This window comes from Lissotriton vulgaris, chromosome 2_1, assembly GCF_964263255.1.
Source record: "Lissotriton vulgaris chromosome 2_1, aLisVul1.2, whole genome shotgun sequence".
Classification (NCBI taxonomy): Eukaryota; Metazoa; Chordata; class Amphibia; order Caudata; family Salamandridae; genus Lissotriton; species Lissotriton vulgaris.
The window spans coordinates 1713248295-1713264904 of NC_141687.1; the positions used below are offsets into that span (position 1 = coordinate 1713248295).

General features: G+C 41.8%; 1 protein-coding gene across 2 annotated transcripts in view; it reads left to right on the forward strand.

Moving 5' to 3' along the window:
- IGF2 (insulin like growth factor 2) overlaps positions 1–16367 on the forward strand; it is a 30511-nt gene extending 14144 nt beyond the window's left edge. Inside the window, exons 2-4 of one of the 2 annotated variants that reach the window (XM_086957709.1) lie at positions 6510–6675; positions 10998–11164; positions 12009–16367. In XM_086957709.1, the coding sequence (XP_086813835.1) occupies positions 6510–6675; positions 10998–11164; positions 12009–12248 (573 nt within the window). In that variant the 3' untranslated portion in view covers positions 12249–16367. The remainder of the gene's footprint in view (positions 1–6509; positions 6676–10997; positions 11165–12008) is intronic. The other variant, XM_086957710.1, reaches the window with a different exon arrangement.
- Positions 16368–16610: the final 243 nt, after the last annotated feature.

The window sequence follows — 16610 nt, forward strand, 5'->3', positions numbered from 1 at the left end:
TATTCCTAAAGTGCAGTTTAACAAAAGATTCTAGGGTTTACCATGGGTGCTAGCTGAAAAAGCTCACACACTTCATCATCCATTTACACTGTACCCGAAGTAAAAGCCCCAATGTCTAGTCAAATGTGACTACCTGCAGTATGGATGGCTGGGAACTTTGCTATCTAGGCATGAGCCTTTCTGCTGTGTATTTGTTTTAATAAAAACCTTTTAAAGAGTTTTATATAGCGCAAACCAGACCCGAGGATATCAGGTATCAGAGCACTTTACATGAGCACCAGTTTCATTACAGATGGACACATCCATTTTTTGTTGGGCACGGGCAGATTAAGTGATTAGCCCAGAATGACAGGATGTTGTGCATCATTGCAGAGACTCGAACCCTATTCCCCAGCTTCGAGGTCGACCGCTCTAGACGTAAGGCTACATCCTCTCCCCTATGCCTTAACCTTTCTGTTGTTTAAGTGTAGGGACTACTGTGTAGGCCTGAACCCACCTACAGCTGATGTCAGATACTACGGTATCATGTTTATTCCTCTATTGAGGTCCAAGTTCTCCTGCTGCCAAGAACCAAGCTACTTCAGTCAAGGCCTGAAAAACCCGGCTGTTAAGTTATGAGCCTTCGGGTTACTACAATCCCTCATCCTGCTAGGCCGCTGCCAGGGGCCATATCCAATATTGCAATCTAGTGAGCCTAGAGTAGACACTTTCACAGTCTGCAGAAAGAACCAGAGGTAGTCTCTCTAGTTTGGACTCATTTTGAAAGCCTGGTTGGTGGTGGTTTGGGATTTTAACCCATTCTCCTCACCAGAACAAGTTAGTCCTGTACCAGTAATGGGTGTCATAAATTTATTTCCCTGGCCCATTCCATAAAAATCTTATGGTTGTCTCTTATGGCATAAAACTTCATGAAAAAAGGACCTAGAAAATGGCCAGATAGAATGAGCCTAGCAACTTCTGTCTGCCCTTAATATTAATGTATATATTTTGACCAGCATATCGCCATCGAGGGACTCAAGCTGTGATTTCTATGTAGATTGTCAATATATGTTTTTCCCTCAGGCCAACCCTGTTAACTCCTAATTGACTGAAACAACCACTCTAGTTAGCTTGTGCGACAAATGAGGATTATGGCAAAAAAGAGTGCCTCAAAAGCTCTGTTTTACTTGAGTTTGCTGTAGGGTTTTGCTGACTTACCGGAGGGGATTTGATAACACTATCCATAGCTAACAAAAGTGTCCTTTTGGATTATTACTCTTGTTTTTTCCACTTCTTTTTAATGTAATTTGTTTTAAGTATATTCCATCAGCTGCGCACTTACCACGTTTGGCTGCTCAACTCTTCAAGCTAGTGTGATTCTCTACTATATTAAAATAGATTACCACTAATAACTGCGCAGGGCTATTAGAAGAAAATATTTCACTGGAGGCATTTTATCAAATATGTTCTATAATGGAGTCTATTTCAAAATGTTAAAATTAACATTTAACGCTGTGTAATACTGTCCTGGTTGAACATTGAGAGCAGTGCCCTTCTGTTAGCAAGAATTATGCTCCTCATATACTGTAATGGATTAAAAAATGGCCTGATTGCATGGTTACCAGTGTTACTGTATCTGTTACATTAAATGAACATGAAATAACTTGATAAGACAATTTAAATTACAAATACTAAAATGTTGAAAGCTGCAGTTTTGTAAAAGGCTCTTCTGCCTCCAATGTGTCCCAGGCTATTTGAAGAACCATGTTCAAAATAAAAATGAAACTGCAGCACTAAGTAAAAGGAACAGCTATACAAATGAAAATGCGTTCTTTTCAAGTAAGGTTTGTATAGAAATAACTTCTCAAACCTGGCTTCTTATCTGCGTTAACGTTTGTACCAAATATTAATACTTGTATATACTTTTAAGGATTTCATAGGCTCTCATGCTCATATTCCTTTCAGAAATAAATCTTCACTTTCAAATAAATGTCTGGCTTACATTACATTAATTTACTTTTTGGATTCCATGTGGTAAAAAGAGACTGTTTTACTTTCCCCATAAAAATCAAAAGAACAATCAAAGAGGGCACTCACATTCAGGAACGCTTTGTGCTCTCCTGAATGTGATGGTGGCACGCCAGTGAGGTCTGAAAGCGGTGTCCCCTGGCAGCCACTGAGAACGACTGTGCATTCGGTCTTGTGCAAAGTCAACTTGTCCGGACTAAAGTAAGGTTGTGTTTTAGCGCCCCTTCCTTTTAATCTATATATTGCAGTTCTCTCCTGGGCATTAGATGGACAGGTCTCACAGGCGCGAGCCTCAGGGGCCAGCCATTGTAAAACATCTTATATGCGGATGGCGTGCTATTGCTTAGAAACACCAAAATTGGCTTGTAGAGATTACTGGATTGCTTAGGATCATACGCAGAGGACAATGGGCTGGAAATAAATAGCAAAAAACAAAAGTTATCTTGCCACACTATTTTAAATGAATGTAAATGCCATCTCAAAGGAGATACATTTGCTGAAACCTCTACACATGGATATCTTGCTGTAAAGATAGACTCAAGGGTTATGTTTGCGGTGATCAAAGCAAAAATGCAAGCCTTGAACTGTCTTTACAATGCTAGCAAAATCCAATCAGGGGCACAATCTTCAGCTAATGGCCGATGTAACGAAGGCTAAATTGATACCTGCACTCTCATATAATGATGGGTGCAGAGGCCAATCTCATGGACAAAATTGTGATAAGATCCTATAAATACATTTTCCATCTCTCAAGATTAGCATCGCCTACCCAAATTAAGCTGAAGTTTTTGCTGATAAAGCCGTCCCTCACTAGGCAATGTTAAATGCTGCCACCAACTGCTTTTAGCTGCTGAGGACTCATTGGCTAACTTAGTATGGTCTGAAATAAACCTTCAAAGGGGGAATTGTCAATATAAAAAAATAACTTGAAAGAAGCATTGAAAAGCTTGAATTGGGTGAGCAATGGAAATAAATACATCCAATTAAATTTTTAGAAGAGCAGTAAATACATCTAACAAGTTGCAGTTAGTTGGATGATAAAAATAAAGTGGCTAAGCAGTCCCATTGGTGGCTAGTGATGAAATGCGATGATGTCCAAAAGAGCCCCCCCCTTTGGAAGCCAATTACTCCCTGAAGATCAAACAGAAATTACTGTCTCTGAGACTTGGTGACATTCCTACTCTAGATTTTTTTACCAGAGTGGGGGGTAGAGGTTTATCAGGCAGATGAAACCCTGCAGCACGTCATCTGCATTTGCCCTGCTCTAGGCCATCAGAGAAGAAGTTTGTTGAAGGAGGAATTTAACGCATTAGGGATAAGGTCTCGTACATCAGAACTAATTGAATCCTTAGATCCAAGAAACGCAATTCTCAATATTTGATTGGTACAATTCTTGGACATCTTGAAATCCCTTGCTAACGTGAACACTTTGACCTAGGCATCGGCATAAGCAGATGGCTAAGAAAGGCTTTATCAAGAATCCCACTAACCCCTTCACCGGACGACTGCAGCTAGGAATAACCTGTGTTTGCCAGTTCCCTATCCTGTCAGGTTGGATATTTGCCCAAGCTCATCTGTACATCTTGTCTGACCAACTGCTGGCACTGTTGCACTTTACGCGTAATTTTGCACACTACATAGGCCTTTGTCAAACTTACACTAATGCACTAGCACTATAGGCCGCTAGGTAGAATTAGGGCTCATTGGCTTTTACTTTATACTGGCTTTTGGCAAACAAAACAGAAGTCACACACTGTTGGACTACATTCGCTATTTTGCGCGCACTGGTATCATCATTCAGCAGCTGAAATTGCTCCTGCTCACAGGGATTCAATATGACTGCTTGTTTTCCTTCATTTTATCTTTTTATTCGTGATTTCAATGGACATTTTATAATGTTTACAGTTTTTATTGACTAATAAGTGACTTTATACTTGTGCACGGTCAACTTCAGGTTTGATGGTGCTGTCACCAAGTGAAGACCCATGACCGGTTTTGAGCTGTGTTTAGTGGTTGTACTGTGGGAATGCTTCTCAATTTAGTGATTTGTGTTTTTTTGGGGGGAACGTTGTTTAGTGCTAGCCACTGCCTTTAGAGAAGCATGTATCATTTTGGACTTAGTAGTTCTATGGCTGAACTTCAGTCCTTCATCTGCGGTGGGCTGCCTGGTGTGGAAAACGGGCAATTTTATATCTGTCTGGTGCCCACCAAAATGACTGGTAGAACTAGGGCGAACTCAGTATATCAGGTCTGATTGCAGCCTTTCTCTAAACTCATCCTGAAAATAGAGACTATCAACTAAAGAAAGGAGTGTGAGTGAGAGGGTCAGTGAGTGGCAAGAGAATTTGATAATTTACCAATGAATTGACACTCATCTCTTGCACGTTTATCTAAACAAACCCAATTCCAGCTAGAACTTGTTTCTAGACTGGTCCCTGTTCACTGGGTAGAAACTTTACTTTCTCCACAATGAAAGAAAGAACTCCAGGACACCTAGATAAAATTCCTTTGGGATCCAGCGAGGTGTGGTGAAATCCTCTTACTTGGACAAATTGCAGCGCAAGGGAAAATAAACGTGTGCAAGGTATACTATTTTGAACAGATTAACTGATATTACTGCAGGCAAGGACGTTTTAAATTGGATAGCTGTAGGACAAACTACCAGTACGGCCTGGTCACAGAGATTACAACCATTGGCGCTTCTCAGGGGATGCAAATCTGGGGTTCCGGAGACACAAGTACTGGGTGTTAGTGTTATCGAGAGGTGACAACTTTTACCATCTATATTATTGATTTGTCTGGTTGCCGTACACATTGCGGCAGAATAGCTTCAAATGAAAATGACATGGTTACATAAATGCTTGGCTGAGCCTCTAATGGCATTCATATGTCTAAAATAAAACCCCAAATTGCCTTTCCAGTGGGACCCATAAGCTTATACAGGGGGAGGGTCCCAGCCCAGGTTCTGCAGTGCTCCACTGTATAGGGACTAACCAACAAAGGGAAATGGCAGGGTAAGTACAGACTTTAGCATAACAACCCATCAATATGAGTTTGGCCTTTGCACCCCTGTTATACTGAAATCTCTTAATTAGTACAACAATTCATTCTTTGTGGCACCATGGCGTTGTCCTTTTGAGTGAGGCATTGCAGAACCCACTTAATCACAGGCCTCTGGAAATAGTCACCGAAGGTCTTCTTAAATCCCTGTGCATCTCACCTTGTGCTACAGAGTTTACACCAACAAGGATCAGTGTCTACCTGTGCCCAAGTTGCAAGTGCAGACTTAGATGGCTGGGCTATAGTCGGTGGGGTAGCATAGGCCCCTGTGGTGCGAGGGCCCCCAAGCTCGAGGGGAGTCCCTCAGTCCAGTACCTTGGTCGGAAAGCTCCTGATTGAGTCTGGAGGGATTCCTCCACATACATTGCAAGGGGAAGAAAACCTCAAGTTTTGTTATGTCACTGTTTAATTGTACGGACAGGACGCAGACCTACTGCCCATAAAAGATTAATAAAGCAATATATTAGAGGTATGAAATGCAAAGTAGTACGTAGATTTAGGGAGCACTGATGAAGCATCTCCTAGGTGGGGGAAGATTGTAGTACCAGACAATGTAGGGATGACAGGAAATTTGTAAGACTCCACTTTTCTGCTGAGGTTTACATATTTTTTTCCTACCCCATCATTTGTACATTAGGTAAATGGTATGTAAGGTTTATACTAGACTCTAGTGTCAAGGGCTGAATTCGGATATGCACCAGTTATAATACAAAAAATAGGTGCAATGAACTGAAAGTTTTATCATGGCCCTACCTTGCTGCCGGAGACAGGCAAACAATATGGGTAGCGGGGTCGAATCCCTGATTCACAAGTGTCCCATATCCTGACAAATCAGACCAACTGCTTTTGTCCCAGATCTTCTCCCTGTGCCAGAAAGTGAGGAGATATATAGCTGAATACTGGATGAGTGGAATGTTCTGTGCCCATGTGTTGTCCGATACCGTAAGCATCGACTGTTGCCAGGCAACCAGCAGGTTCCACGGGAGATTTCAGTTACGTTCGTATGGAGGTTCACTCTGTCTCAAATCGGCCCGGTTTAGTGGGAGAGGTGACATGCTAAAATGCTGCTAGAAGCTTGGGACGCAGCGTTTAATTTGTAAAGAAATAAGAAGCTCACAGCTGAGACAGTCAGATGGTGGGGATTTCAAATACTATGGCTGTTTAGTTTTGATTCAACCATTACCTCCTTCTTTCCCCACCCTACACTTCCTGTCTCTTAATCCTTCCTTTTCCCTTTTTTGTCTTTCTCTCTCTTGAAGTGGGTCAAAGTCTGATGTTAAAAAATAAGTCCAGACCTCCATAAAGAGTGCCAGTGCCCACAACCTGCAATCACCAACAGAAAGCGAGCACTGCTGCAATGGGGCTTGGGCAAGCACAATGTATAAACATGCGGTGGGAGTCGCAATCGACAGGCTGTGACTATGTATTATCGTTTTCCTCAGGTGCCCAAGATGACTGTGACATGCCAGCTGCTCCTGTTATTTTTCTCTTTCATGGTGTATGCATTGGACTGTGTAATCGCACAAGGGCCTGTAACCGAGACCTTGTGCGGGGGAGAACTTGTGGACACACTGCAATTCGTCTGTGGGGACCGAGGCTTCTATTTCAGTAAGTAGACCCCTACCCCTGATACAATTTGTCTGTTTTGCTGCATCCAGTGCTATGTGCTTGAATGAGTTAATGCACTAAACACTCTTGTGAGGTATTATAACCAAAGACAGGCACTGCAGTAAATTGGGTGGCATGGCAAAAACATCTATGCATGAGCACACTAAAGTATGCATATTCTGTCATTGGGAAATTTCGACGTTTGCTCCATTCTCTTTGAACAGGGATGGGAAAAATGGACATGCAGACAGACAGGAAGGAAGATAGATAGATAGATTGATTGATTGATTGATTGATTGATTGATTGATTGATTGATTCACTCTACATGCCCTCATCAGCAAAGTTCAGGAATGCAAAATATTATGTCGCAGTTGGTGGCTAAGTGACCAATCTGTAGTGTTTCAATTAAGATGTGCATATTGCCAAACCAACATCACCATGGTGGCAGTGTGCATTTCCTTTTACTATTATGAGTGGAGGTTTAGGGTACTTCTCCATTTTTCCTGTAGAATGCTTAAAATTGGAATCTAGATGAACTAGTGAATAACAAGCTTTTATTTCTGAACTTGGTGGGACTTTTGCCTGTTTCCATAGTTTGTACACACCTGCAAACAATGTATACCAGACAGATATTCTTTCTCCCTTCATCACAATCACAGAGAGGAAAACACGCATTAACAGTTGAGGACAGGGCCACTGTGGTAGCCCACGTAGGCACATACTACAAATTCTACAATAATTGTGCATTTAGTGAACATCTACTAGATGCAGAGAGAGCTGCTGCTAATCATTGCAAGCCCTAATTGACGTCAGTGTAAGTCAGCTTCCCAAACTACCTTCCAGCTGACTGAATTAGAACTTGGTGGATGGGTTAATCTGTCACAGCGGTGACCGATATCCTGCCTACCGAAATATAAATACCATTTTATCATATGGAATTTAGATTTCAGGAGACAGCATATCCGTCCCCTTTGTGACGGAGTAACCCGTCCACCATGATCAAATTAGGCCCTACGAATCTAACCCAAAGCAAATGCTACAATATTCCTGACTGCTTTCTTATTAGGTATAGCCAACCATGGTCAATATTCCTGTGGGAACAAAGCATATTTTTCAAGGTATGTCACAGACCCTAAAACAATGTGATACTCCAGTATTAAGCTACCTTTGAGGCTCTGCTTAAAAAAAGAATTGAAAGGAAGGGTTTTGTAGACATGAGCACACAGTTACAAAGGAATGTTTTTTATATACATTTTATATTTCACTATGCTGCCATCCGGCGTACCATTGACCCAATGTGGCAACAAAGTGACCCTGTTCTCCTAATAGAGAGGAAAACCTAATTCCTGCAGGAATGGTCTTGTTTGGAATCCAGGGAGATCAATTGAAGACCATTAAGAGCTCCCTTTTCGGATGCCCCTGTGAGCTGGGGAGGAACAGCTAAAACATTTGCTGTTTACCCTAATTGTATACTTTTAGTTTCACAAGTGTTTTGTTCCTTACAAGAAAACTGGAGACATCTGTATTTTACACTATTTGACAGCACGAAGTCCACTTTAACTTGGTATCTGAATAACAGCGCTAGGAGATGCTGTGTACAGTGGCTTCTCGGCACTTTGCACATTCTTGTGTCCCTCTGCACAGCTGATGCAGCTAGCTTCTCCTCTCCTTTCATCCCTTAATGCTGACGGGGCACATTTTCTCCTGTATCTTTCTGAATAAAACTGGCAGCGAGTGACAAGACACCCTACTGGGGAGGAGTGAGCGAGGGACAGTGGCAGAGCTGGCACGCCAGGCATGACAAAGGCTCTTTGTGCCTTCTCACATTCCTCACTGAAGAGCTGGGGGAATTCTTTAGACTGGTCCTTCCACTTGGTTTGCTACAAGATTCCTGGAATTTCTGCTGTCTACTTTCTCAGAGTTGACTGTTGGGCAGGAAAGCATATTTGAGAATGGGTACAAATGCACACATTGACGGGCACAAGATAAAAGTCGTTTAAATAGGCCCTAGCAGATGGAGATAGGAAAATAAGCAACATGTCGATGCCCACTGAACTCATCCATAAGTAAGGCCGTTTTTTGATTGGTCAAGGTGGTACTTTATATGCAAATTCCTTGACTCCTATTTGCACATCCACATATCCTTAGACCTATGTGGTTTTTATGGGTACCAAAAGTTAATAAAAATAATTGGGAACGGCTTCAATTGTCCACCAAGCTATTATCATCGACTGCAAAACTAATAATCGATAAACACATCATATATTGTTCCTTGCACACAACGCCATGGAGGGAGCCACTTTTAAAATAAAGAAGTAGCATCCTTTGTCTTACCTGCCTTTACTTAGCACCACAAGGCTGGGCTACCTTAATTTTTGTACTACACAATGCCGCTAATATAGCACTCTGCAGCTGATGTAAATCCACTGCGATACCTTTTTGTTCCCCTTTACTGAGATGATGTTTGCCTATGATTACTATGAGTTAGATACAGATTCACTAAAAGAAGATCATTCAATCAGAGAATGGCACCTCACAAACTCTTACTAGCACACGCTCAATTTAAGCAGATACGTCACAGTTGAGCACACCAGATTCTGATGCTTACACCTCTGACATTCGGCCTCATTTAGTTCATATTGTAGTTATATTACAACAGCACTAGAGAGATATTTATGAGGGAGGTTAAATAATTCAAATATTGGTAAATACACAATTTTCCCTTTTGACATGGCTCTAAATTGATTGTAATGGACAAACTAAAAGTAACCTCATAGTATGTCAAGTTACATCTCCACTGTCTGAAAAGTCATATTTTGGCCTAATCAATATGAAATAACTTGTCCGCAATTAAGTAGGTATGAATTACAAACAGAAGGATAAAGATAGCTGAGAATAACAGTGTGCTCCTGTCTTTCGAAAGGCAACAGGTTGATGGGCTGAAAGCAATGTTTTGTTTAAAATAAAACCACTAAACTTGCAAAGCATTCATTTGGGGGAAAAAGTATTGCAAATCGATAAACAAAGATAAGCCTTAGCTTCTGAACCCCATTCTACTCTGACTATTACCACCCTTACTCCAGCACCCCACATAAAAAGACTTTTGTCTATTAAGGCCCCAGTTCCTATCCTTTCCAGACAGTAGCAGGATGATCTCTTACTTGGCCTTCTCTTGGTGCCCTTACCCCGATTTCTCGTTTGGTCTTGCCTGCATCCCATTGTAGGTAGGCCTTCCATGTTTTCCTTTGCCCCCACCCCTCCCCTCAGACAGAGAGCTGAAATCTAATATGACCTTCATCTTCATCCTCTTTTGTACAGAGTTTTTTTCTTGTCAGCATTCAACCGTGTCCCAATAAACAAATATCTAAATTTGCCATCAACCATGTTCACCTCTCATAATTGTCATGTCTCATTTGGCCTTCGAAAACGTTCCTAAAAGATAGGTGATATCAATTTTGTCCTTTAGCTACGTTCCTCTCCAGGGCAGAAAAGGAAAGGAAACGTCTTCTTTAACCTTCAAACTTTGCTGACTGCAAGTTCCTCTTTGGCAAATGTTATTAGGAAATTCGTGTTGAATCTGTTCCACGAGATAGCCTGGATGTTTGAGTCAGCACAAGCCCCTATGAGAACTAAATAGTGTGATTCAAGGGAAGAGGGCTGCTCAGATCGAGCATGTCAGATTGTGACGATTTGGGGCCTGCTTTCTGGCACTTGTCCAGCTCTGCCTTCCTTACACTCTGCTCTCCCTTCTCTTTACTTTCCAGTTGTACCAAGACTACTGTCTTCCCTTCTTCTTGCTTTTCTCTAACTAGTGGGCAAAGTGTTCTTGGCAGCCAATGTGGGTACCCGCAATAGGTGAGTATGATGCCACAAAATGCATGGGGCAAGGGGCGCCATCTGTCAACAAGGTTATTTGAGGCAAGATATGAATTCCTTCCTTCATCCTTTTTCTCACCCCTTCCACACATTCTGCTGCTATTTTTTATTTCTTTGCCTTTGAACATTCATTTATGTCCCTGAAGTGTCATCTCACAAACCCGCTATGGTGTATGTAGGTAGTGGTGGGTGTAACAAGTAACACATTTAAAGATTCCTGACTAAACATTTAAATGTGAGCAGACTAGCGATTGAAGCACAGATCGGTCATCGAGGTATTTTGTAAGAGCCCTTGTTCAAGACAAAGGCAAAGCTTATGTTTGTTTCCATGTCTCAGAGGGCATTCCAGCAGCAGTCTATTGTGGGTGTGTTATTTCTATTTCTAAAGATAATCAATTACTCTCGACCACAAACATCTCCTGCTTTTTCTTCTTCATGTGTGTAGGTCGGCCCACAGGGAGGCTGCATCGCAGGTTCAGCCGTGGTATCGTGGAAGAGTGTTGCTTTCGTAGTTGCGACCTTGCACTTTTGGAAACATACTGTGCCAAGCCCGCCAAGAACGAGCGTGATATCTCTTCTACATCATTCACCGCCCTGCCACCACTAAGCAAGGTATGTTACTGAAGGCAAACCAACAACGGACTCATACATGTGTCAGGTGGAACAGAGTCAATCGCTTGTAAGAATGCAGCTGACTAAGGAGGGGCAAGGAACATCACTATTACACAATAGCCACACGACAGGAGCATGGGGTTAAGCGATGAGTGTGCCAGTGAGAGCAGTAGGGATTCTTTGCTAGGCATACGTTTTTTATTATGTACGCAATGCTTTGAGGCCACAGGTACGATGCAAGCTCTATCACCAGTTATCAAAAATTTACTTTAGTTTAATCTATCCCACAATCACAATAAAAAATGCCAAAGGAACAGATCAGTGTTTTCTTGGTATAAGGTAGTTTGATTTTATCAAAAACAGGCAGTCTTTGAATTGTGCATGCAAAAAGGTGGAACTCACAGGCTCTCCAACAATTCTCCACCCGTTGCAGGACTTCGCTTCCTTTCTTTGGCAGTGTTGGAAAATTGGTTATGCAAAACGTTAATTTCTCAGTTCTTGTGTTCCGGGTAGAATGATCCAACATTTGTCTTCAGACATACCATGGAGGAAGGATGGTATGGCTTAAGTGCCATTCACTCGCCTATAGACTTGATGCCCCTAAGGATCAGGTCTTGAAATGGAGAATGGTTTAAGCTCCTATATATTTCGAGACATTTTCAGACAGAAGCAGTGTATACAACGTTGGTGAGAACGAGCGGTAGAGGGCGCTTAGTTTTCTCATATTATTCTCGCAAGTGCTTTAGTAGATACTAGTCCTACGTCTATGTCTACGAGTAGTTCGGGTTTGTAGCTTCTCCTCTCCATTTAAAACTCCAACTCTAACACTTACTTCTCTCGACAGGACATCTTCCGGAAGCCATCCCATGCCAAGTATTCCAAGTATGACGTGTGGCAGAGAAAGACAACGCAGCGCCTGCGGAGGGGCGTGCCCGCCATCTTGCGTGCGCGGCACTACAGGTGGCAAGCTGAGGCCCTGGAGAATTCCAAAGAAGTCAGGCCTTCCCATCCCCTGACAGCCACGCGTACCCAGCATACCTTGCTCGTGCGGGCTCTGTCAGAGACATCGGACAGGCGGAAATGAACCAGCTGCCTGACTACAGGACGTTTAACTTCCTTTCTATTTTATCTCCTGGGGACTACCAAGAGAAGAGGAGACTGCGCTCACTCCTGCTCCTTTTATCACAGCAACAGAGTAAGGAGGGGTCTGACACCATGCTCCTCATTCACATCCTCACGGACAAGTGAGAGGAGACTTTACAAGCCCACCGAGAAACATGTGTAAGGAACAAAGAACTCAACATTTCCTGTTTATTTGCGGCAATATTTCTGTGGCATTGTGTCCTTTCATTTCACTTTTTGGTGGTGTTGTTGGATCTTTCAGTCTCCTTGTACTCCCCGCACACACTTTTTTTTTCTTCAAGCTGCACTATTTTGTACATGTGGATCTGTGTTCTCCCTGTCCTGGGACCAGTGTGCAATTATAGCACTGCACGGCGTGGGAGCCTTAGTGGTGCCGACCAAGTGCACACAACAATGAACCCCCCCCAAAACACAAAGGAACCCTGAAGGCCGAGGCAAGGCAGACAGCTTTTGTCACCAGCATTGCATTACAGTCTTCACCTTGAGGCTTTGCCAGAGGGAGGGATGAGTGAGTGGGGAGAAGGGGACTGTAAACAGGGGAGCTTTTGTTATTTTATGGTTCATGTTTTAACCGTTGCAATTGTTTTGTTGTTCTTTTAAAATCTGCACCTTTTTCCTTAACTTCAAGGAATTCTATAAAGGTTTTAAAAAGTTTTTATTTTCTTGTACCTAATGAGAGAAATCCAAATAAATTTGCACCTTTTAATTAGCAAAAGGAGATCGAGGAGAGAGAGGGGCGGAGAGCACCCGGAAGCATTCACGCTTCACGGTCTGCATTGCACACTTGTCATCGAATGTGTTTATTTTGAGGGATGTTTGTTTTTTTTGGGCAAAAAGCACTATTTTTATGGAACAAATTTTGTGTAGCAACAAAAGAAGGATTGTTTGAATTGTATAATGTGCTATGGTGCTAAAGCATTGTGGAGGGAGACCAGTCTCAAGATCAAGAGACCTGGGAGCATGGGATGATTTCTAACTTGAAAATGTCAGCTTTTCGTTTTAGGAAAAGTTTGAATAAATGTACTTTTTTCAATTGTGGCGGGCCTCACAAGATATTTGTGGAGCAAGGTCCCCCGACCCCACAAACATACACATATACTCCCTGTATCTCAATGGTAGTGACTACTTTTTAAAGAATCTGGCTACATTTTGAAAGATAATCAATAATTTGTGTCGTACATACACTAGCAGTGTACCTGTGTGGTTTGGTTGCTCACCTACCTACCTGACAAACTAAGAACCTTTTGACAATTTTACTTAAAATAAATCACACAGTTCACCTTCCTTCCTTCCCTTTGTGACATGTTGTATTTAGGTGAGAACTTATGAAATGCAGAGTTAAATCCTCCTAGCTGAAAAAAATGGAGTGAACTGTCATGGGTGTCAGCACATAGGGGAGAGTAAGGGGACCAGGAAGTAGAAGGTACTGCTTTATGATATCACCTGTTAAGTGAAGGCAGACGCTTTACCGTGGGACTGGGTTTGAAGACACTATATGTGTGAGGACAGGTTCTGCATTGTAGGACTGGGACTTGGGGTGCCATTTTTATGATATCTTCTAGTGTCAGACAGTCAGCTGTGGATTGTGGGTTTGAGGACCGAAGATACTTTTTTATGACGTAATCATCTTCCTGCAACAGGTTGAATATTGTGGAACCAGGGTTCACAGTTGAGTTTCATTTGAGGGCTGACAGGTTTCACAAGTGGAACTTCTGTTTGCAAGGCTCTTCTATGATGTCTTCCGCTCTGAGGTAGTGAGCCGTATTAATGGTGACTGGGATTGGGCTTGAAAATCAAGATCAAGTGTCACAAATAAGACAGTCCAGTTCTTAAGTGCATGGAAAGAAGCTTGTAATGTTGAGTCACTTGTGTTCCATTACTGGCTGCTCCTTTGAGACACAGTACCTGTTCTTCCAAATAATTCTGGGGGGCCTGTGACTTGGACCGCACAACTTCAGATTAATCATGGTGTCCAGTATGGCAAACTATGGTTTCAAGACCTGGCTTTCCAGGAAGCGAGAACACAAAGGCTTGTGCCAGGCAGGTCAAATCCTGAAGCTTTCCAGCAGCCAGAAGGCTGTTACTGTATTTTGACTGATAACCCCATATAACCCAGATTGGTTGCTCAATGTTACAACAAACACACAATCCAGAAGTGGTTAATTCTGTAGTCCATTATGAACTGGCCACATAGATAGGAGTATTTAGGGACGGGGAACTGGAGTTCACTGAGGAGCTGTTGTTGAGTTCTTCAACCTGGCTCTTTTCTGAGCATAACATGCCACTCTGAGATGTAGATTAGAACACTTCCTTCTCTCTTTCAGGGAGCTTGTCCATTAGAGTACGCCAGTTTTTAATGAGTGTTGGAATGTCAAAAGGATATTACTTTTACCAACAAATTTAGAGACACCTAGAATCTAAGATGTTGGCAAAATGGGGTGAACAGAAACAAGATAGTTGACCCAGCCACAAGATCCCACATAAGCCCTAGTGTCCAGTGTCATATATTTACACCAGAAAGTGATGGCAGAGGCAGCAAATCCACAGGCATTGGTCGAATTGTGACATCTTAGGTATTATTGTTTAGCTGAAAAGAGACGTCATGTATGGGAACAGTATTATATACTGCTTTCCACCGTTTTATTCACCCTTTTTTTGCCATCTATGTATCCTGTAAAGAGTGAATGCGTGAGATAGAGGTTGGCCTATGACACTGAAAAAAAACCCTGTCCAGTGGTGTTCTGCCACATTATCGAGCTTTCTGTACTGAAATACAAAAATATTGAATCCAGACTATGGACTTTCACTAGATCATCAAGATAAGTATATATTAAGTATACCTTTACTATTCTTAACTCCACATCTATGTACCATGCTTATATTACTTGTCAAGGTACATAGGTGTGCAGTTGAGAATAGTAAATCTATCTATCTATCTATCTATCTATCTATCTATCTATCTATCTATAGATTGGTTAGCCTTTACGATATAGTGGTAGTTGAGGTTCTAGATTAAATATTTTTGTAAGTCACTGTGGAAAACTCGATATTTTGACATACAGCCCATGCCACCAACCACTACTTTCATGAATTCTCACCAGCAAACAATCTGGGGACAATTTCAATTCTCAATGCACAGGCTTCATCCCAGCTCTTATTCAGAAGCAAATATCCTAGCAAAGAGGAGATCATTCTCTTAAAGAACTGTCTCTTTCACATCATGGCTTTGCCTACAGCAAAGCTGCACAGAACATCTGCAAAAGTCTATTGATATTTCAGCACCGTGTACAACGTGTCATTGTGGGAAGAGTCCGTGCTTCTAGGCACTGCGAGCCATTTGTTAGCCAAGCACGCAGGGCGCAATGCACATACCATCTGCGATCATGGAAACAGCAAACATTAAAGAATGCAGTTATACTCGATGGCAGTATTACCTTAAAAGTGGAAGTTTTTTTCTGGAGGAAAAGGCGAGAGGGGGCCCTCCGAGTGACTGATGAGGAGGGGAGACAGACCTGGTTAGAAATGCAAAGGGGGAAACCTGACTCCCCCTAATATTTGCTCTATAAACACTTTTCATTCCACATCTGGAGCCCTGTCGTTCTGTTACACAGCTGTTTCTGCTTACGCCACTATATCTTCATAACAATGGGGGAGGGGGAAACGACTACTTGAATTGTATAAATATTTGCTATTGTGAAGAAGATGGGGGGGATTTGGGAACTTTTTATTGTGTAATCCGTTTTTATATGTTATTATTAATGTTTTCATGCAATGTTGAGCCATAATGCCTTTTTTAAAAGAAACGGCACTGCAATATGAGAATAAAATAAAAAGAAAATCAGCCTTATTTATTGTGTGAGATAATCTGTGAGGGCATAAAGGGGAGGGGAAATGCTGGGCCCGAGCAGATGTCATTTTTTATATTTTGTTTTTTACTTTTTAAGAAGAAAGCAAAAAAAACTTTTCTCAAATGCTTTGTACCAAAAAAAACCATAAAGCAAAATAAACCTTATACAGCCTGTTACTTTTCAAATGAAGGAAATAAAAAAACATAAAACCATTTTTGTTTATGATAATTACTTGGGTACAAGTCTGCTTTTGTCTAGTAAAAGAATAATTTAAAACAATAAAAGTTCCACGTGAAAATATATCAAATTCTAGTTGTCCTAAGCGTCACTACGAGCTGCAATGTAATAAAAAAACTGTAAGAACGCTAACACCAGTTTCTCTTTACACTACCAGACTGGAGACATGCATTGATTGTGCCTCCTTTTTTTCCAACATTAACCTTAATTTTTCACTC